Raw genomic sequence first — 22,629 nt, 5'->3', positions numbered from 1 at the left:
ATCGACTCAAAGGCAATGAGTGTGGTGATGGTGTAGGAACACCAGGCTTGTCCTCTTAAATGTTGTTTGGGGCTTGACTAGTCTGTCTCATTGCATCCCCGGATTCTCATCTTCAAAATAGGGACATGCTGCTGACCAAGCAAGAGAACATGTAAAAGCATACTGTTTGATCTGTTTTTAAAGTATTTATGCACTAGACCAGTGTTTCCCAAAGTGGGTAATACTGCCTCCTGCTGGTGGGGTGTGGCACTGGAAATATTGCGTGGGGTTGGGGGGTGGTGCGCTGCAAAAGCAAATACAGATAACTTTTCCTCTCTCCTTTCCTCAGAATGGGGCTGTCAGCCAAATAAATTTGAGAACCTTTGGGCTAGACTAAGTATATGTAGTGGTGGTGTTTCTAAAACAGGGCCAAGTAAGCTAAATTTTAGTTTGTGGACAAATCCATGATCTCTTCATTCTTTTTTGTATGAACTCTGAAAACCCCCTTATAGGCCCACCAACACAGGCCTAGAGGGAGGGTAACATGACAAGACGAGATGGGATTTTTGTGTTAGTACATTTCTTTCTAACCATTTTTCTTGAATTCTTCTGGATTACCCTCAGCCTGGCTTACCTTGGAAACTGGGTATTTTTTTGTTTGTTTTCCCCTAACTTTGCTAATTACAGTAATTTTCTTATTTTTCCAACCAACAGGAGGATGAAATTTTGAACAGATCACCAAGAAACAGAAAGCCTCGAAGAGAGTAAAACAATCTTAAGAACTCGATCTGTGATTCCCTCCCCCTCCCCCTCCCCTGCGAATGTGGTCCTAGGAGAGGACCCCCACACCCTAGGTTGAAACTCAGAAAACCTCAAGACGTCACCATCAACAGGTTCCCGTTGAACACTAGCCATGTAACTTTGAACATCCACCAGTAAATAATTGCAGTTGTGGCGTAAAGGACTCTGTATCTGTAGACAGCGAGCATTTAACATAATGGTATGAAGTGTAACCTGAAACAACTAACTTGTAATTTTTGTTTCTAAACACTTTTCTTATTTTAAAATGATAGAACTTTGCCAATCTTTAAAATCTTGGCTTAATTTAATATATTAATCTGTACATGCAGAAATAACATCAACATTTAGAAATACTAGGACAACAAATTACTGTTTTTACAAGTTTTTTTAAGTTTGGTATTACAAAACATTCAAGTGTGTCTGTCTCTTACAAAATTACGAATCATGTTTAAAACAAAAGTCTTTTGTGGTTATAATCTTGTTTGGCTTGCTTCCATTACTCAGTTCCTTTCAGGAAATTGAGAAGGGTTAGATGGAAGCCCAAATTTCAATACAAGTTCTAAGTTATAACTAAGAGATAATTTTTTTTCATTTGATGTTAGTTAACATAAAGTTAGATGTGTTCTGTTGTCCTTGGAACTACTCAGTTCCACAACAGCTTTGCAGCTTGTGGAGGAGGCGGTGGCTTAATGTGGTACTGAGGCATTCATTCTTCACACAAGGGGTGTCTGGCCTGACCTTGGCCTTCTCCAACAGGTGGTTTTTAAAGGAACGCTAGCAGGGCTTGAGAGCTCTGGAATAGAAGCAAACATTGTAATCACCTTTTTCACTGTGTTGACACTGTTTCCTTACCTAGTCCCTCAAACTCCCAGCTTTCTCCTCTGCTATGCATTTTCTTCACAGCACAGCTTGTTGTCCGTTGCTGAAAATAAGTATACGCTCTGCATAGTGTTAAGCTTTATTGTGATGTATGTTTCTTTTTCCTTTTTAAGCAGGCCCACACCTTTCCAGGGTCAAAGTACAGGATAGAATACAATCTTAATTTTTTCCTCCATTTCACTTACTCGTTGTAAAAGACTTTACAAAGTCTAATCCGAGGCAAGCCAATTCAGAATCGACTAATTGAATGAAGGCTAAAAGTATTCATGGGAGGAGTGACATAAAAGCATGAATTACCTGATTTTTGTAGCTGCTAAATCTTTCACGTCTTTGTTTGCAGTTATGTAACAGTTGTGTCTTAAATTACACAATAAAGCAATCTTGTTCAATTTTTTTTTTAAGTATGTGGCTTGTAGAATTTTTTCCCAAGTGGTCTTAGAGTTATTGTTTCATGTGGATGCAGATGGGTGCTAGCAGAGCCTCTCCCTCATTAATATAGTGTAATATTATTACACCACACTGAAATGTATTCATCCATTTTTTCCTCAGAGGCGCTTCAAATGTACCAATGACACTGTACCTTGCACTGAATAAATAAACACTCCAGTGTTTATATTGGGGAGATTACTAAGGAATAAGGACATTCGTTTAAAAAAAACAACAAAAGAAACCGAAGGCTGTAGCTGTTTATTTTATTTATCTTTAACATTTTTACTGGTTTACAGATTCTTTCAAGGGTGGGGTGCATTTTTCTTGCTGTTCAGTGCTTTTATCGTTTTCATTTGTTGTTTATGGTCACAGTGACCTTAGCTATGTAGCAAACTTCCCCAAATGTATTGAGTACAAATAAACAGTTACTTAGCAAGACCTTAAAATTTGTCTGTAGGTTTCTCCTTGAAGAAATATGTAGGATCACAATATTTCCCAGAATCTGCTTCCTGCACAATTCCATTGAAGTCGTACCTCATAGTTTCTTCCCACCAAGCTGTGGGCGGCCCAGTTAAAGTCATTGGTGTGCTCACTCCCTCTCTCTCTCTTTTACCTGTTCCCCCAAATAACACAATGCTTGTCTTGGTTCTCAGTTTCACTGTTTGCTTCAAGGTGCAGCCTCCCGATTAAAGGTCTTGATCCATTAATGAATGCCCAGCAGCAGTTTCCAGCTAAAAAGGCACTGAGGAGTTTACATGCTGGCCGTATGTCCCATTGTTGTAAGAATGCCCACTCCCCAGCAGAGTATGCCCTTCAACTTTTCCACAAAGAATTTCATTTTGTCACCTTACTAAATGGTATTACATTAAAGCCCTTTGTTAAGTGTCTACTTTTGACTGAACTTATTCATGTGTGACCTTCCATGTGTGTGCTTCATTGTTTCAGTAGTGGGGTATTCTTTAATTGACTCCTGCATGAGACTTTCCTAATGTGCAGAAACTAATGGAGACTGTGGAGTAATTGTTATTTCAAGGCATGAGCTAGTCTTAAATTTTCTCTTCTCTCCTCTTGCTGGATTGTAATTTCTGTTGTATAATAGAACAGCTCAGAAAGGGAGGGAATGCTACTGATCATTTATAGGTGATACTCTTTTAAAACTTATAGGTACCATTGAAATTTAAAATTTTAATTAGAAGAGTGAGTTTCTCTAGATGCCCATCATTCATAAAACTACATAGTTCAGGATGTTTTTAAAATTATGCTAAAAGAATTTTTCTGTGATCTGTAAAGCTTTGACTTGCATGCTGAGTACATGAAATACAGTGCACATTGTTGCTTTTTCTCATTAAATGAAATAGTTTAATTCTGAGTAAAACTATTTTAAAAAGTCAAACATAGTCCCTTTGACTCAGTGACCTTACAGGACAGAGTAGATCTGCCCTGTAAGGTCACTGAGTAGATCTGGGTTTCTGACTCTTGAAATCTTGGAGCAGACAGCCTCAGTTTTTCTCCAGAGGACCTGACCTTATGGTCAGCAGCTCAGCTTCCAAGACTACATTATGACTTTGATGTGCTCTAGGTCCTTGATGGCGCTGTGGGTTAGGTGTTGGCCAGCCCACCGCAATGGCTGCAGTTCAAGTCTACCAGCGGCTCCCTGGGAGGAATGTGAAGCTGTTTGCTCCATGCAGATTCAGTGAAGAAACCCTAAGTAGACTGCTGTGAATAAAAATTGACTCCATGGCAGTGGGTGGTGTGCCACTACCTCCTTAGAAATATTAAAAATGGTATTTATTGATTGTATTTGTATAAAAATGGTATTTGATCCTTAAAGTTTTCTTTTTTTTTTTTTGGTCTTCTGACTTTAATAAAATAAAACTGATGAGTCCTTAAAAGTATTGCAGACCCTTGGGTGTTGTGACTAGTGGATGGGTCAGTCCTGGTAGAAAGTGTACCAGGTTTATGTTACTGATGGTGGTGTCTCTGTGGCAGACTCTTTCTTTCTGGCACCTCGGTGATTTACCTAGAAGCAGTCAAGGTGCTAATGCCCTCCAGTCCCCTTCACCTACTAGATAAGAACTAAGAGAGCACGAACTAACTGTCCTCAATTTAATAGAGATCTTCTAAAGGTACCGTCCAGTCACCTGTTAGTGAATGAAGTGTCTTTTTCCCTTTTTACATTTTTATTAGCACCTAATCCACATATACAGTTCAATGGTTCAATCATATCAAGAATTGTACAAGCATTATGCAGTGTCTTTTAAAAAAACTTAAGGTGGGCAGAGGGAGAGGAAGATGAAAAGCTCAAGTAGAAAATGATTTGAAAATGATGTATGGATTGTGATGAGTTGTACGAGCCACCAATAAAATGCTTTTCCAAAACCTTACTATATACTGACAAAAACGTACGTCAGTACAATTCAGTAACATTGACATGTTTCGAGCTTTGCAACCATTCTAGCTTTCTTTAGTTCCTCCTCCATTAAGGTTTCTAACTAATCTCTGGGGTTGCTGTTAACAGATCCCTTATCCAAACCACAAACTCAGCCAATCAAGTCAATTTTGACACATAGTGACCCTATAGACAAGGTAGAACTGTCCCCTGTGGATTTTTAAGATGCTAGCTTTAAAAAATCATTTTGGGCTCTTAACAGATTTTAGTAACAATCCGTAATTCATTTATATTAAACACACTTGTATATATGTTGTTGCCCTCATTTCTAAAACATTTTCTTTCTACTTGAGCCCTCGGTATCAGCTACTCCCTTCCCCTCCCCTCGATCAATTATGTATTATTTCATATCTTATACCATCTGTTGCCTTCATCTACATTTCTATTATTCGTCTCCCTGGGGTAAGTTTGTATATCCAAGCTTGTGATCTGTTCCCTCTCCCTGACCACCTCCCTACCCTCATGGTATCCCTACTCCCATTACTGTACCTGGGATTTATCCTGGATTCCATGTGCTGAGAGCTCTTATCTACCATGTACCATGTACTCTAGTCGGATTTGTAAGGTATAACTAGGTCATGATGGTGGGGGGTAAGCATTCAAGACCTAGTAGCATGTGTTTTGTCGGTGCTCTGCTACACCCTGGTTGAATCATCCCTTCTGTGAGGGGATGTCCAGTTGTCTACCGATGGGATTTGGGTCTCCAACCCCCCTCATTCGCATCAATAGTAGAAAATCTAATCTTCCTTAGAGTAGCTGGTGGTTTGGGGCTGCTGCCCTTGTGGGTTATGTCCAATGCACAACCAGAGCTCCTTTGATCCCATATAGATTGAAAATGCATCGTGCTTAAGGCAGACATTTTTACTAATCAAAACTATTTTTGGTTTTAAGAACCATTCAGGGGACACTTTAAGCGTTAAGTTAGGGACGGTCTTAGGACAAGCTTTTAAAGGTTCTTCGGAATCCATGGTGCATGAGTCTATAGAGCCCATGAAAATTTGAAATTTCACTGCTTTTTCTGTCTTGATTGGAATCTTTAATCAAATGTTCAGTAATAGTTACCAGGCACCATCCAATCCAGTTCTGGTCTGATTATAAAGGAGGCAATCACATTCCATTTTCTGTTTGGAGAAACCAGTCCCTGGAAAAGGGCATGCTTGGTGAAGTAGAGGGGCAGGGAAAAAGAGGAAGGCCATGGACAAGATGGACTGACAGCGCGCTCAATCTGAACAATTGTGAGGATGGCGCACCACGGGCGGTGTTTCCTTCTGCTGTACTTAGGGGTCTGTTGTGCATGCATGAGCCAGAACCGGCTTGAGGGGACCTCTCACTGTTGCAGACCGGAAGAAAAGGCTTTCTGTTCCTGTAAAGATTGAAGTTCTCGCCAACGCACAGGGGCAGTTCTCCCCGGTCCGACAGGGTCACTGTGTTGGCAATAACGCAGGAGCAGTTTTGAGAGCTTACTTGACCAATTACTCTGGGCGATTATAAATGTAAGGAATGCGTTCAAAGGATTACATGCTGACATGGAAATGGCTCCCTTGAGCTTATCAAAATCGAACTTAAAGGGAGCTGGAGCGAAGAATGGGGAATGAAACGCTACGCGGCTAGGCCAGCGTCTGGGCCGGCCGCCTCCCCGCAGCCCCGGCCTGCCCGCTTACCTCGATGCACCCGGAAGGGCCCGCGCTGGGGGCGGTGTTCGGAGAGCCCCGGTCTCCGCCCTCCGACGTCTCCCGCACGAGGCCCGCCCCCGGGGCCCCTCCGCCCTCGCGAAGTTCCTTTTAAATACCGCCCGGGAGCCTACGCGCCCTGCCTACGTGCGCAGCTCGCCCACCCGCGCCTGGCCGGCTCTTGCCTCTGATTGGTCGGGGCCCCTGCTCTTCAGCCGTGACGCACGAGGCCGCTGGCCGAGGTTCCGCCCTCTTCCGAGAGAGCCGAAAACAATTTTAAGATGGCGACGGCGGCGGTGCGGAAAACAATGGGGCCGGGGCGGCGGGGACAGGCCCAGGCCTGAGTCGGGCTGTGTGCGCCGGCCCGAGGGTGGCCGAGCGGGGCAGGAAGAAGATCCGCCGCCTCGCGTCGCAGCGAGAACCCGCTCCGCGGCCCGCGGGGCGATGGCGCGGCCGTGAGGCGGAGAGGGGCCGCCGGCGGGAGCGGAGCCCGCATTGCCAGCCGGCCCGGAGAGGCTCGGCCCCGGGCCCGGCCCGCCCAGCCTGCGGCCCATGGTGCTGCCCCCCTGCCCCATGGCGGAGTTCGCGCTGCCGCGGCACAGCGCGGTCATGGAGCGCCTCCGCCGGCGCATCGAGCTCTGCCGGCGCCACCACAGCACCTGCGAGGCCCGCTACGAGGCCGTCTCACCTGAGCGCCTGGAGCTCGAGCGACAGCACACCTTCGCCCTGCACCAGCGCTGCATCCAGGCCAAGGCCAAGCGCGCCGGCAAGCACCGGCAGTCGTCCGCCCCGGCCCCGCGCCTGGACGCCGCCGACGGTCCCGAGCACGGCCGCCCCGTCGCGGTGAGTAGGGCGGCCGGGGAGCGGGCGGGCAGGTGTCGGTGTGCCGCGTCTGACGCCCCGGAACTTCCCGGAGCGCCGCGACCGCTCCAGCCGAGGGGGGAGAGTGCGGCGGGGCAGGCGGGGGGCGGCCGGCGGGGCTTCTGGTCATCTCGGGAACTGGCGCCGTGGCTTCGCCCTGAGACAACGTTGCCGTCAGGATTGACGTCTAGCCCTCGGTGAAGGCTGCTGGAGGCCAGCGGAATCCTTCGTCGCCCGGGCGTGTGACCAAACATGTGGGGACTTGACTTGGGGACAGACCTCGTTAGATGTGCCTGTAATGGGGTTGTCGTAGCACGGCATTGATGATCACAGTTGATTCCGATGGTTATTGGGGCCCTTGCGCTTTTCAAAATCCAGTGCTGGAAGGAGGGTCCGGGCTTCATTCAATGTGGGAGCAAAGTGGTCTTGAGTTTACGGTTCTGAATGGCAAAGGCGAAATCTTTGGAAATCTTAGGAGACCCGGAAAGTTGTAAGCTCGTGCCTCCCACCGTGTTGCTGACAATTTCCGTTTCTAAGGTATTGAAAATGTCTGGAGCTATTGGTTCATTGGCAAATCATTATACCTTTTGCCTTATCGACTTGACAAATTGGGAGCTTTGGGGGGTAGAGATTTTAGAAACATTTTTTTAAAGGGGCCGCAAAAAAATACAGTTTTTGCTCTTTTTTCTGGTAACGTATAGTTCAGGCGCCTGTGTTCATTCTAGTTTGCTCTCTGTGTTTTCTACTTGACACGTTAATTAATAGCTCTTATCTGGGTAGTTGCAGTCCTCACCTCAACCCAGTCTAGAGTCTTTCTGTGGAAAGCCTCTTCCTTCTTTCCTCTCAGAAAGTTCTGTACCGAATGCGCCACCATCGTACTGCTTTAAAAAAAAAGAAAAAAGATTGCTTGAAGGGATGACCTTCCAACTCTTGACTGCCCAGGCCAATCTGGCCTAACCCGTCTCTCCATGTCCCTCCACAGGTCTTTGCTCTGGTTGCATTGTTTTCCTCATTCTTGCCTCACTAGCCCGGACTACAGGACTAGAAGACTGAGTATGTGTGTTCAAGCACAGGTTTTATTGCTTATTGTAGCTATTGGCCAAGTTTTCGTCTTCAGCTTTTCTCAGCCTGTTAACCAGGGGTTATGTTTGGCCACCTCTTAACCCCCAGGATTCTTACAAGACTCAAGAGAAATAGGTGTGAATGTGAAAATATTCCATAAACAGAAAAGCTACCTACAAGACCCCCTTCTCCCCAGTTCTGCCTTCCTTCCAAGTTCTACTAATTTCCTTTCTCCTCTTAAAATTTTCTTCCGATCGCCCCATCCTGTAACAGTTAATCTCTCTTTTATCAGAATATTTAGCAACCGTATTCTCTGGCATTTACTTTTAATGCATAGTTAATGGTCTTCCCACTAGACTACGCTCGTGTAAGCATGGAGGGGCCCTTCACTCGAGTACACAGCATGACTGTGGAGTTGGTCATATTAGTGTGGTAAATGTTTTACTCCATTACGCTTCTAATATCCAGCCTCAGAAAGCAAAGTGACTAACTTTACGAGCCACCTGTACTAACAACTTTTAGTTTAAGGATAAGCCTGCAGGAGTTGTGATGGCCATTCCACTTAAGGTTGGTAAGGAAAGCTCTTGAAACGCTTAGTTTTACACACATGTAGTTGTCTTGAAAACTCATTTTAAAAAATGCAATGCCATCGAGTCAATTCAGATTCATAGTGACCCTATGGGTCAAGGTGGACTGGCGCACCTGTTGGTTTCTGAGACTTTTCTGGGAGTAGAAAGCCTCATCTTTCTTCTGCAGAACAGTGGGTGGTTTCAATCTGCTGACTTTGTGGTTATCAGCCCAACAGTTTAACTCACCATACCACGAGAGATCCTCAGGTTGCTTGAACACTCAATGTATGTTAAAACCAAACCAGTGGCTGCCAACTCTTGGCGATTCTATGGGTTTAGTAGTACATCTGTCTGTACCCCATAGGGTTTGCAGTGACTGTGACCTTGCAGAGTAGATCACTACCATGGTCCTATCTTGCCCCTGGAGTCCTACTGGTACCTGCTTATGTGGTAGTCTCCTTTGACATCCCATGCCCTTTTTAAAGCTATGTATCCCATCAAGTTCTTGGACACCATTATGACCTTGTGCTAGTGGTCTCCCTCATCCAGATAATCTATGTCCCATTTAAGACATAATATTTCTATTTAAAAAAATTTTTTAATCAAAAGAAGAAAAGAGAAAAAAAATTTTTAAATCACTACAACTTTCTTCGGAGGTGCCTTGGGGTAGATTCTAACTGCCAACCTTTTGATTAGTAAGCAAACACTTCAAAAACAAACCAAACTCACTGCCGTTGAAGTCAGTTCCAACTCATAGCAACCCTGTTAACTGTGTCTGAGACACCTTCACTGGAACCGCCAACCTCATCTTTGATCTGAAGAGTGCCTGGTGGGGATGAACCACAGATCTTGGCTAGCAGTCCTCTGCTCACCTGACAGCATCACCGCAGCTCCAAGCAGTTACATGGGATTGATTAAATGCCTGTTTAAAATTAGACTTTATAGCCTGTGTGACTTTTTATTTCATCCCGAGATACTCAGAATAAATGGTATGTTTTGGAGAAAAATCAGTTCTACGTGTGTTAGAACTACAATCTGATTTGTCATTTGTTCTCTGTGTTTCACAGCTAATCCAATAGTCCATGTTATCTTTAATGATATAATAACTATGACTCGTAGTCCATGAGCGTAGACTTGAGTGTTAAAAGTTTGCTCTTTTCTCTAAGAGGACGAGTGACCCTTTTCATTTACCCTCACAAGTTATTCTGGCCGAGCGCCTCGGCCTGGGAATGAGGATGTAGCATCGGAAGAGTATCGCAAAGAAAACAATGGCATTTTCAATTTTAGTGGCTCATTCAGTTCTGAGAGTCTTTGATTATAATTTCAGCTTCAAGAGCACATCTTTATGTAGACAGATGGAGAGAAGTTGTCAGTCATGGTTACTTTTTTTTTTTTTCAGAGTTCACTTTATTTTCTTTAAAAACATTTTATTAGGGGCTCATACAACTCTTATCACAATCCATACATATACATACATCAATTGTATAAAGCACAGCTGTACATTCTTTGTATGTATATGTATGGATTGTGATAAGAGTTGTATGGGCCCCTAATAAAATGTTAAAAAAAAAAAAGAATTGGGATCATGATGGGGGGGGGGGGATTTAGGAACTAAAGGTAAGTTGTATGTTTATCATTGCTACACTACACCCTGACTGGTTCTTCTCCCCGTAACCCTTCTGTAAGGGGATGTCCAGTTGCCTACAGATGGATCTTGGGTCCCCAATCTGTATTCTCACTCATTCACGATGATTTGATTTTTTTTTTTTGTTCTTTGATGCCTTTTACCCACATGTAGGTGTGCTTCTTCCATGTGGGCTATGTTGCTTCTGAGCTAGATGGCCGCTTGTTTACCTTCAAGTCTTTAAGACCTCAGATGATATATCTTTTGATGGCCGGGCATCATCAGCTTTCTTCACTTTTGGTTATACACCCATTTCTCTTCAGCAATTGTATCGGAAAGGTGTGCACACAATGATTTGATTTTTTAGTTCTTTGATGCCTGATACCTGATCCCTTCTACACCTCATGATCTTACAAGCTGGTGTGCTTCTTCCATGTGGGCTTTGTTGCTTCTAAGTTACATGGGCGCCTGTTTACCTGCAAGTCTTTAAGCTATGTCTTTTGATAGCTAGCACCATCAGCTTTCTTGTTACATAATAGTTTATTGAGTGTTAGGTGAAAGTTTATACAAGATAGTTTCCATTGGACAATCTCCGTATACATTATTCTGTACTGTTAGTTACATTTATCACAATGTGTCAACTTCTCTTTGTGTTCAGTTTGTTCCCTTTCCTGTACTCTAGTTTCCCTGTCCTTTTATTTGCTCATTGCCTTTAAGTAATGGTGGACATTTTGGTCTTGTGCTGATGGTTTTAAAGTAGGGCATGGGTCTCATGGGTAGTATCTTTTCTTTTGTGTGCCACTCTGCTAATTCACCAAAAGATGATCCCAGGGGGGAAAAGAGGAGCTGACACCAAAGACCCAAAGGAAAAATAAATGTCTAGAAAATTAATGATACAAATGTGCGTGATACAATTGATGTATGGGTTGTTATAAGAGCCCCCCCAAAATGTTTTTTTTTTGTTTTGGTTTTTTTAAAGATGATCTCAGTGGGGTAGGACTTGGTTTGAGGTTTAAAGATTATCTCAGTGCAATGGTCTCAGGAAGTCCTCCATTCACTGCTGTTCTTTTTTGGCTTTGTTTTTTTAAATATGAATTTGTGCTCTCCATATTTTTCTACTGTTCTCTCGGGCCAACTACTGTGCCCAGGTCAGAACGCTCCATGCTGGTAACTAACTGTACACCATCTATTTCTTCTGTTCTAAGGGTTTTGTGTAGACTTGCTCTCTGCTCTTTCAGTTACGTTTTGTTGTCTTACCACTGTCAAGATGTATCTTAGATGGCCACTCACGAGTTTTTAGGACCGCAATTACTACTCACTGTACCAGGATGCAGTTCATGATTTTTATAAACTATCTTGTTTGACTAAGTTGACAAAGAAAATTGGCAGTCGTGTGCCAAGCATTCATCGTTGTTTTCCTACTTAAAAAACTCAAGAACCCACTTGTTCTTCCAGTCAATCCAGCCATCAAGTCAATCCCAACTCAGAGCCACCCTGTATAGGTTTTCTGAGGCTGTACATCTTTATGGAAACAGATAGCCTCAACTTTTTCAAACAACTAAGCTTACCCATCGTATATCGCCACTATGCCGCCAGGGCTCCATGACAGCACCTTCCAAAAATCACTGCCATTAAGTCGATACTGACTTACAGTGATCCTACTGGACAGAGTAGAACTGCCCCTATGAGTTCCCAAGACTGAACTCTTTACAGGAGTAGAAAGTCTTGTCTTTCACCTGCAGAGCAGTAACAGCCCAACTCACAACTACTATGTGCCACCAAGGCGCCCTTAACAGCACCTTAGGTGAACACAATTTTTCTTTCTAAAAAATCTCTTATTGGGAAGTAATTTCAAACTCACAGGAAAGTTGTACCCATAATACAAAGCACCTGTGTACCCTTCACCTCTCATTGTTAGCTTTAGTATCATTTGCTCACTTTACCCCCTCCCTTTACCTTTCTGTCAGTATTTTCTTCTCTGAACCTCCTAAGAGCAGACTGCACCCATCATAGCTCTTTGTCCCCAAATACCCCAGCATGTACCTTCTAACAAAAACCTAAACCCACTGTCTTCACGTTGATTCAGACTCGTAGTGACCCTGGAGGAGGGAGTAGACTTGCTTCAGAGTTTCTGGGGCTGTAAATCTATATAGAAGCAGATTGCCTCATCTTTTCCATTTTGCCTAGTAGCCCAACACAACCGACTGCACCACTGGGGCTCATAAGAACAAGGAAGGGTCCAGATGCAAAATTTTGGTAGTGATTTTTTTATTTTTATTTTTTATTTTTTATTTTGTGCAATGATCCTTGTCTTAAAAAAAAGCAGTCTTTAAATAGCTTGCATATCCTCATTTAAATTGGTAGTGATTTTATATGAAGAACTTGGAAGCATTCCTTGTAGATAATGTTGTTAGGTGGCCTTGAGTTGGCTCCAACTCATAATCACCCTATGTACAACAGAACAAACAAAATACTGCATGGTACTGTGCCATCCTCACAATTGTTCCAATGCCTGAGCTCATTGATGTCAATCTATCTCATTCAGGGCCTTCCTCTTTTTCACTGTCCTTTCATTTTATCAAACATGATGTCTTTCCTCCAGGGATTGATCTCTCCTGAACATGTCCAGAGAATGTAAAATGAAGTCTTGTCATCTATGACTCAAAGGAGCACTCAGACCTTACTTCTTACCTTATAAATCTGTTTGTCCTTTTAGCAGTCAATGGTACTTTCAAATATTTCCTCTCCACCACAATTCAAATTCAAAAGCTTCCGTATTTATTTTCAAACTTTGGCATGCACATGATGCAATTGAGGAATATCTTGACTTGAGTCAGGCAAACCTTAATCCTCAAAGTAACATCCTTGCTCTTCAATACTGTAAAGAGGTTTTGTGCAACAGAGTTATAAAGTACATCTTTTATCTCTTGATTGCTGTTTCCTTGAGCCCTGATTGTAGATCCAAGCAAGACAAAATCCTTGACAATTTGAACTTTTTCTCCATTAATCATGATTTAACCTATTGGTCTGGTTGTGAGGATTTAGGTCTTCCCTACATTGAGTTGTATTGTAATCCAGACTGCAAACTACAACCCTTGACTCTCATCAGTAGATGCTTCAATTCCTCCTCACTTTCAGCAAGCAAAGTTGTGTCATCTGCATATTGCAGGTTGTCAATAAACCTTTCTCTGATCCTCATGCTGCATTCATATAATCCAACTTCTCTGATTATTTGCTCAGCATGCAGACTGAATACATATGGTGAGAGGATACACTTGATGCACACCTTTCCTGGTTTTAAACCATGAAATATTCCCCTATTCTGTTCACACAACTGCTTCTTGATCCATGTAGAGATAATAAGCTTAAATAAAACACTTAATTTATTTCCAGGGAAAAGATATTTCTGAACATAAAACAGATACTGTACTATAATCAAGTAGAATAGATTTGCCCTTATATTTTTGTGTATATATGTAAACACTAACATGGATTAGTTCCCTTTCCCTTCTTCAGAATATCTGGGACCTTGTACTAGCTCCCTCTTTATTTGCAAAATCTCCTTTCCCACTGGATCCTTCCCATCACCTTGAAAATGAATAACCATTCCCTACACAAGTCAAATTTTTTTCACCATCTCCCTACCCTTCTGTTTTATACTTGACCCTCCTTTTGCCCTTTCCACTGCAATTTCCCATTTAATCATCAAGCCCAGGGGTCAGAAAACTGAGGCTCAGAGTCATATGCATCTCTTTTCATATATACATGTGGTTGGTTCTGAAGTAAAAGTGAACAGTTTTAAAGGATCTTATTCAGATAATGATATCGCTTATTTGCAAAAATACATTTTGGCTCTCGAATCCTTTTTAAATTGTTGTGAGGAAGAATTGGCTCTTGTCTCCAGTTTGCTGACCCTGTTCTAGCTCGTTGTAATCTGCCTGTATTTCTTCCAGAATTGCCCCCTCAAAGGACTGTAAGGATGTAACTGTCACATACAGTGGCATCTTAGTCTTTGTTTTTCTTGATGTCCTCCTCCTGAAGACGCCTCTGTTAGCTTCTGTTAGCATCTTTCCAACTTCAGTGCTTCTCAGTTTCCTTCTCTTCTTTTTTTAGTTGCCTTTTCATCCATTCCTTCTTTTTGTTTTAATACTTTTATTGGGGCTCTTATATCTCTTATCACCATCTATACATTCATCCATTGTGTCAAGCACATTTGTACATATGCTGCCGTCTTTTTCAAAGCTTTTTTTTCTACTTGAGCCCCTGATATCAGCTCCTCATTTTTCCCCTCCATCTCCTGCCCTCCCTCCCACATGAACCCTTGATAAGTTATAGAGGGTTTTTTTTAATCTTACATCGTCCTCTGTCGCTTCTCACCCACTTTTCTATTGCTTGTCCCCCTGGGAGGGGGTTTTATGTTGATCCTTGTGATCGATTCCCCCATTTCTCCCCCACCTTCCCCTTATCCTCTTGGTATCTACTCTCATTCTTGGCCCTGTGGGGTTTATCGATCCTGGGCTCCCTGTGTTGCGGGCTCTTATCAGTAGCAGTGTGCATGCTCTGGTCTAATCCGATTTGTAAGGTAGAGTTGAGGTCTTGATATTGAAGGAAAGGAAGCACCAAAGAGCGAGAGGAAAGTTGTGTTTCATTAGTGCTGTACTGCACCCTGACTGGCTCCTCTCTTCCCTGTGACCCTTTTGTGAGGGGGGATGTCCAATTGTGTACAGATGGGCTTTGGCTCTCCACGTCACCCACCCACCCATTCACATTGGTTATGATTTTGTTCTGGATCTTAGATGGCTGCGTCCATTCATTCTTAACATTCATTCGTGCTGTAAATATTTTAATGTTTACTGTGGGCCATAGAGTATTGTAGGCACTTGGATACATCGGGGAGGATGACAAACTAGATCCCTTCCCTATTCTTATGCCAAAAGAAAATAAATTGTGTTGATTAAAGTTAAAATAATTTAATTCAAATTTCAGTTAAAAATAAGGAAATTAAAACAGTATATGCTAATCATTGGACTGATACCAGCTTTCGACAAGACAACCTTAAGGGTGAATGACAAGAGCCTTTCAGTCAGGTAAGTCTCAGAGCATCCCAGTTAAAAGCACCACACAAAGTCTCAGAGGCAAGAATCGTGATAAGTTGCATGAAACCCAGACACCAGTGTGAGTGTGGCAAGAAGGCAGCTGGTGTAGGATGTAGGTAAGCAAGGGCCAGATTGAATTACAGTGGAAGTAATAGTGGGATGTTAAAGTAGAGGCAGGAGGTGGCCTGATGTACTTTTAGAGGTCTTTCTGAATACTAAGTAGAGGAGACATGAGCTTGTGTGGGTGAAAGTACAAAAGATACATTCCCAAGTGGTCTAGTTCCCGTGAGAGGCTGGGTGGGGCTGGAACTGGATGCAAGTGGAGATAGAAAGGAGAGGGATTCTGGGTAACTTGTGAAGGCAGAGGTGATGGTGTTGGACTACATGGATTAGATGTGGGTAGGGGGCAAGAGAGAGACAGAAGAGGATCCGGGCTTTTGGTTTGAGACACATGTACTTTTGAAATACTAGTGTTCCCTTTAGTTTTTCATCTTGCTTTTTTCCCTGGGTAAAGTCATTGGATTTTTCGTGATTTTAACTGTCATCTCAGATAAGATTTCCCAAACCAGCTCTCTTCCCAAGGCTTAGGTCCTTGTTTCCAACTGTCTACTGGACATTTCCATGTTCACTTCTCATTTATCCAAAATGGAGTCCCCTCTTTCCTACCAAATCTTGAATCCCTTCTAAGTCCATTTATACAGTAGAAACTCAGGGGTTATCCCGGGAGATAGCTACTCTCTTTATTTCGTACCTAGTTAGTCATTGTTTGAACCAACTTTGAGCTCCTGCTTAGAGCCAGGCAGAATGAGGGTGAAAATGAAAACGCTGCTTGCAAGGCCAGTGCTAAAGGCTACAAAGGCTGTGGGAAGATTGAGGTGAGGTACTTCTTGAATGAAGTTTGAAAGACCTCAAGATGCACCTTGAGATATTTTTCCAGCCATTTTCCCCAAAAGGGTATTACAAATGTATACCAGTTGCTGTGGAATTGATTTTGACTCATGTTGATGGCGTTTGTAGAGTGAAATTGTGCTCCACAGGGCTTTCAGTGACCACTTTTTCAGAAGTAGCTTTCCAGGCCTTTTTTCCAAGTTGCCATTGGGTTAATTCATCCTCCCACCTGCCAGTTAACGGTGTTAACATCAATGATTCCCTCCAAAGGCTATTCTTGTGGTGTGCTCTCGAGTGGGTTCCAACTCATAGCAGCCCAGTGTGACCGCAGAACTGTTCCTAGACTGAACTCTCCATGGGAGCAGATTGCTAGGTCTTTTCTTCAGCGGGAAAACACAGACCTTTCATCTAGCAACCAAACTTTAAACATGGCCCCACCAGGGCTCCTCTAGGGGGCATTGGGGAACACGGTGGGCAGTTAAAAGACTTCTTGAGTGGAACAAATATGAAAGACACTGGGCTAAATTACTCAAATGGTTTACTATTTTTTAATCGTTTTATTAGGGGCTCATATAACTCATCACAATGCATACATACATCAATTGTGTAAATCACATTTGTATATTCATTGCCCTCATCATTCTCAAAACAATTTTCTCTCCACCTAAGCCCCTGGCATCAGCTCCTCATTTCCCCCCCCTCCCTCCCCGCTCCCCCTACCTCATGAACCCTTGATAATTTACAAATGATTATTTTGTCATATCTTATACTGTCCGACATTTCCCTTCACCCACTTTTCTGTTGTCCATCCCCCAGGGAGGAAGTTATATGTAGATCCTTGTAATCAGTTCCCCCTTTCTAACCCACCTTCCTTCTACCCTCCCAGTATTGCCACTCACACCACTGGTCCTGAAATGATCATCTGCACTGGATTCCCTGTGTTTCCAGTTCCTATCTGTACCAGTGTACCTCCTCTGGTCCAGTCAGATTTGTAAGGTAGAATTGGGATCATGATAGTGGGGGGGGGGGAGCATTTAGGAACTAGAGGAAAATTGTATGTTTCATTGCACCCTGACTGGCTCGTCTCCTCCCCAAGACCCTTCTGTGACCCAGTGGCCTACAAATGGGCTTTGGGTCTCCACTCCACACTCCCCCCCCCCCCCATCCACAATTATATGATTTTTTTTGTTCTGATGATGCCTGATACCTGATCCCCTCAACACCTCGTGATTGCACAGGCTGGTGTGCTTCTTCCATGTGGGCTTTGTTGCTTCTCAGCTAGATGGCCGTTTGTTTACCTTCAAGCATAGTTTACTATTTTAAAGATATTTTTGAACCTTTACTATAATGCTATGCGTGAGGGCTTGAGTTCTTATTGAGGCACATTTAACAGGAGTTTAAGTCTATTGAGGCAAAAGCACAAAATTGTGACAATGGTTGTTTGAATTTGGGACTTATAGTGCCAGAGGCCAGGTGGTGAAACTGGAAAGGTAAGAGATGAAAAGACTGGGATCCGTCTAATGCTGGATGATTGAACGAAATAATTTTGAAACACTGTAAACCCTTCATAATTTAAATTGATATCTAAAACTTTTCATCTTAAAAGTTGGTTATCAAAATTTATAATGCATTTGTTTCGACAAATTGTGCTAACTTACTGTAACTTTATTAAGTGAAATATATGAAATAGAAATTTAGGTAATAGTCTTGTAAATGCTGTGTTTAATTGGTATAGGTCAACTCCATTAAAAAGAAAAGATAATGGCAAGAATGCTATAGATAGTTGTGAGGAATGTAACGTAGAGAACTATAAATATTAACATTTAAAAATGAAATCATTACTTCATTAAAAATCAAGCCCGTGAATTGGAATACCTTAGTGATATATTATCTTTCATCAGACATTTAAAGAATACTGTTCTTTAACAAATTAAATCATTTTTCTCCAGGAATCTACATAGGGTTACTTATTTTTTGAAACTTTTAATTGTTTATTAGTTTGAATGTTCCATTTAATTTTATTTATTTTGACTTTTTACTGATACTTAATTTATAATGAATTTTCCCAGATCAACTCATTTTTATATAATTTTGTTTTGTTTTAATCAGTTTATTACAAATTATATAATTTTAACATATCCATAAGTCTTGAACTGTCATGAAATATGCAATGAAAATAAATCTTAACATTGAAATATAAAGCTCTTTCATTTATATTTACCATAAAGGCCTAAGCTTGTGTGTATGTGTGCTTTTTAAAAACAACAGTATTCGCTAAGAAATACATATAGCATTTAAAGGCTCTGTTTGTAATATATTTCTTATTTTAATAAATTATATAGTAATTTAGCATACAACAAGTGCACAGTATATGTTTTCATCAGTAATTATTAAGTAAAACTACAAATTGGAAATTGCTTTTTTAAGGAGAATGGATGTGGTTATTTTATGTTTTTATATTCTCCAGTGTATTCTGAAAACAATCTTTACCTATTTATTAAATGATTTTGCGATTACAGTGATCTCAAAGCACAGAAAGAATTGAACTCTCCCAACTTTTTTAGGTGTCCCCCACCCCCCATTTATTTATTTGACATTTGGGATAACCCTGTGTGCATATAAAAAACACATGTTTGTCAAAGTGAACATAAGATTAAATAGCATTCAACGTCTGTTCAATACAACTAAGCTTTCAGAGGGAAAGTGATTCAAATAGGAGCAATTAAGCTGACTTCCTAAGGAAATAAATTAGACAAAAATTAAGTGTGAAAGGTACAAAAGATTTCCATAATCTTTACCTATTGTTTTAACATAAAAGTGTACACTGAGTGTGTGTAAATTAAAATATATGTCATCTAGACTGTGGAAGCCTATGGTTGGGGAATGTTAGTCAATAAAAGGCCCTGGGATAAAACGATGAGAGGGCAGGTCTGTCTAAGTAAAATAGGCTGGATGAATAATCTGGAGGAGAAAACAAAGGGACCGACAGTTCCAGAGGGTCATGGGAGAGGGGGAGGTGGGATGGGGGGGTGGTAGTGGTGTTAACAAACCCAGGGACAAGGGAACAACAAGTGATCCAAATTGTTGGTGAGTAGGGTGTGGGAGGCCTGGTAGGGCAGATCAAAGGTAATGTAACCAAGAGAAATTGCTGAAACCCTGGTGGAGATTGCGTATGATAGAGGGACAGGAGGAAAGTCAGAGGAAGTAGAGGAAAGAGCTGGGAGGCAAAAGGTATTTATAGAGGTCTAGATAAAGACATATACATATGCGAATATATTTATATATGAGATGGGGTAATAGATCTATGTGCATATATTTATAGGTTTAGTACTAAGGTAGCAGAAGGACATTGGGTCTCCACTCAAGTACTCCCTCAATGCAAGAATACTTTCTTCTATTAAATTGGCATTTTATGATGCTCACTTTCCCGACACAACCACTGAAGACAAAACAGGTGAATAAGCAAATGTGGTGAAGAAAGCGGATGGTGCCCAGCTATCAAAAGATATAGCATCTGGGGTCTTAAAGGTTTGAAGGTAAACAAGCAGCCATCTAGCTCAGAAGCAGCAAAGTCCACACAGAAGAAGCACACCAGCCTGTGTGATCATGAGGTGCCAAAGGGATCAGTATCAGGCATCATAGAACAAAAAATCATATAATTGTGTGCTCACCTCCATGATACTATCGCTGAAGACAAAGCAGATGCATAAGAAAATGTGGTAAAGAAAGCTGATGTTGCCCAGCTATCAAAAGATATAGCGTCTGGGGTCTTAAAGGCTTGAAGGCTAAACAAGCAGCCATCTAGCTCAGAAGCAACAAAGCCCACATGGAAGAAGCACACCAGCCTGTGTGATCATGAGGTGTCAAAGGGATGAGGTATTAGGTATCATCAGAACAGAAAATCTTAGCATAGTGAATGAGGGGGGCGGTACAGAGTGGAGACCCAAAGCCCATTGGACATCCCCTTAAAGAAGGTTCTGGAGAGGAGACAAACCAGTCAGGGTGCGATGTAGCAATGATGAAAAATACAACTTTCCTCTGATTCCTAAAGGCTTCCTCCCACCCCACTATTATGATCCCAATTCTACCTTGCAAGTCTGCCAAGACCAGAGGATGTACACTGGTACAGATAGGAACTGGAAACACAGGGAATCCAGGACAGACGATCCCTTCAGGACCAGTGGTGAGAGTGGCGATACTGGAGGGTGGTGGGAAGGTAGGTTGAAAAGAGGGAACAGATTAGAAGGATCTGCATGTGACCTCCTCCATGGGGGACAGACAACAGAAAAGTGGGTGAAGGGAAATGTCGGACAGTGCAAGATATGACAAAATAATAATTTATAATTTATCGGGTTCATGAGGGAGGGTGGAGCAGAGAGGAAGGGTAAAAAATTAAGAACCTGATGCCAGGGGCTTAAGTGGAGAGCAAATGTTTTGAGAATGATGAGGGCAATGAATGTACAGATGTGCTTTACACAATTGATGTATGTATGGATTGTGATAAGAGTTGTATGAGCCCCTAATAAAACGATTTAAAAGAGAGAGGTAGTTTACAGGCAAGGAGGGATGCTCATCCTTCATTAACATATCCATGTCATTTATTGGAGATGGATAACAAACTATTTAAAAGTTGTAATTGGCCTGGACCCTAAAATGATGTTTTATTTCATTATTATCATAATTAAGCATTTTCAAGTGAGGGCAGTTTTTAGAAAATAACCCTGCTGCAAAACATGCACAAAATTTTCAATTTTGTTTTACTGCTTTGTTTCTAACTAGAGTAAGGTGGATGGTTCAACTCTTTTGAGAAGATTTAATATACCCCATAAACTCTGAATAATTTTTTTCTTCTGCCAATCACAACTAATTTCCATCTACAATTATTTTTCAAGAAACAGTAGGTCAACTGAAGTAGCTCTGCTGCAACTTTGAGCTATGGAGCATTCCTACACTTTAACGTATGTGCTGACTGATAAAGTAGAGCATCGCTGGGAAGGTGCTTATCACGGTTGGCCTGTAGCTGCAGTGAATGGGCTTTAGCTCGCCTTCTCCAAAAGTGCCTTGTAACACCTAAGACACAATTTCAGAATCAGAGTCATTCCCTTATAGGGATCTTCCCTAATAAGTTATGGACTATAGCTTCTAAGCAGGTCAATTTTAGGTATGTAGTTTTTAACTTGATTACCTTTTTTAGACAGCTCACATAGGTGGATTTTATCCAGGCATACTATATAATCAAATGTGACAAAATCTTCTTGGTAATAAGGTGGGCAATGTGATTCATAGGGATATCATGCATCTTCATGCAATTTTCCCCTCGATAATCAGGAGAGTTTCCTATTTCCTATGTGGATGTTCCTGCACTGTCTATTCTCTACTTACGTAAAAGTTTATGATCGGTTACAATTTCCTGAAAACTGCTTCTGCAATAGGTGATCAATGAATGTTACTTAGGCATACAAACAGAACAAACTTGGGGGCCTGCTCTGCCATCTTTTCATGCAGAGATGTACAATGTGGGTCAGACCCAACAGCCAGAACCTTCATGGATCTTGGTTATTCATATAATCACAAATATTGCTTGTTGCCAAAATGAAATAGTTCTCAATTTTATATTTTTTATACATTTAAGCCCTGAAAAAAATTGCTCATATAATTAAGTATAAAGGAAAGGAAACCATTTAGTTATAGCAGTGATGTTCCACAAGAATTACCACTCACTGGCCTGTGATCTTCCTGCATTCGGCGTCATTGCATGTGTTTTGTGAGTCTGAAGAGGACTTTATAGATTGGTATCAGACATATGGGCTATTATCAGACTTATGGACTTGATCTGGACTGGGCTGGAATGGTTTCTTTATATTCTCAATATTCAGTTGCTGTTGTATATAAAGTTCTTTCCTATACACATATGAGTGTCTATGGATTTATTTCTGTAGTCTACCCAGACTAACACAAACTGTATAGATCATAAACTATGGATCACATTGTGAAACCTGGGAATTCCTGAACTTTTCCATTGTGTTCATGTGGAACCTACACGTAGACCAAGAAACAATAAAAAAGAACAAGGTGATTCCGGGTGGCTTAATAACTGGAGTGTTGTACATCAGGATTCATCCTTTCCCCCTACTTTCTCAAGTCTATATGTTGAGCAGATTACCTGGTACATTGGACTATATGAAGAACAAGGCATCACAATTGAGGAGGACTTATTAACAGCCTTGTTTTGCCACCTGAAATTGAAGTAGATGTGAAACACTGACTGATATAAAGATCAAAGACTGGATTATACTTTAATAAAAGGAAACAAAAGTCTTTT

The 22,629-nt window shown here is 41.8% G+C and overlaps 2 protein-coding genes across 3 annotated transcripts in view; both read left to right on the top strand.

Moving 5' to 3' along the window:
• Nucleotides 1–2,060, top strand: part of CANX (calnexin) — a 36,146-nt gene extending 34,086 nt beyond the window's left edge. For both annotated transcript variants that reach the window (XM_075542110.1, XM_075542111.1), the window contains one exon: nt 694–2,060. In XM_075542110.1, coding sequence (XP_075398225.1) covers nt 694–747 — 54 coding nt within the window. In that variant the 3' untranslated portion in view covers nt 748–2,060. The remainder of the gene's footprint in view (nt 1–693) is intronic.
• A 4,397-nt stretch (nt 2,061–6,457) lies between these two features.
• Nucleotides 6,458–22,629, top strand: part of MAML1 (mastermind like transcriptional coactivator 1) — a 57,873-nt gene continuing 41,701 nt past the window's right edge. Inside the window, exon 1 of the mRNA XM_075542108.1 lies at nt 6,458–7,050. Coding sequence (XP_075398223.1) covers nt 6,760–7,050 — 291 coding nt within the window. The 5' untranslated portion in view covers nt 6,458–6,759. The remainder of the gene's footprint in view (nt 7,051–22,629) is intronic.

The sequence above is a fragment of the Tenrec ecaudatus genome, chromosome 2 (genome assembly GCF_050624435.1).
Source record: "Tenrec ecaudatus isolate mTenEca1 chromosome 2, mTenEca1.hap1, whole genome shotgun sequence".
Classification (NCBI taxonomy): Eukaryota; Metazoa; Chordata; class Mammalia; order Afrosoricida; family Tenrecidae; genus Tenrec; species Tenrec ecaudatus.
The sequence above is the reverse complement of the archived record's forward strand: the minus strand, read 5'-3'. Positions and strand labels throughout refer to the sequence as shown.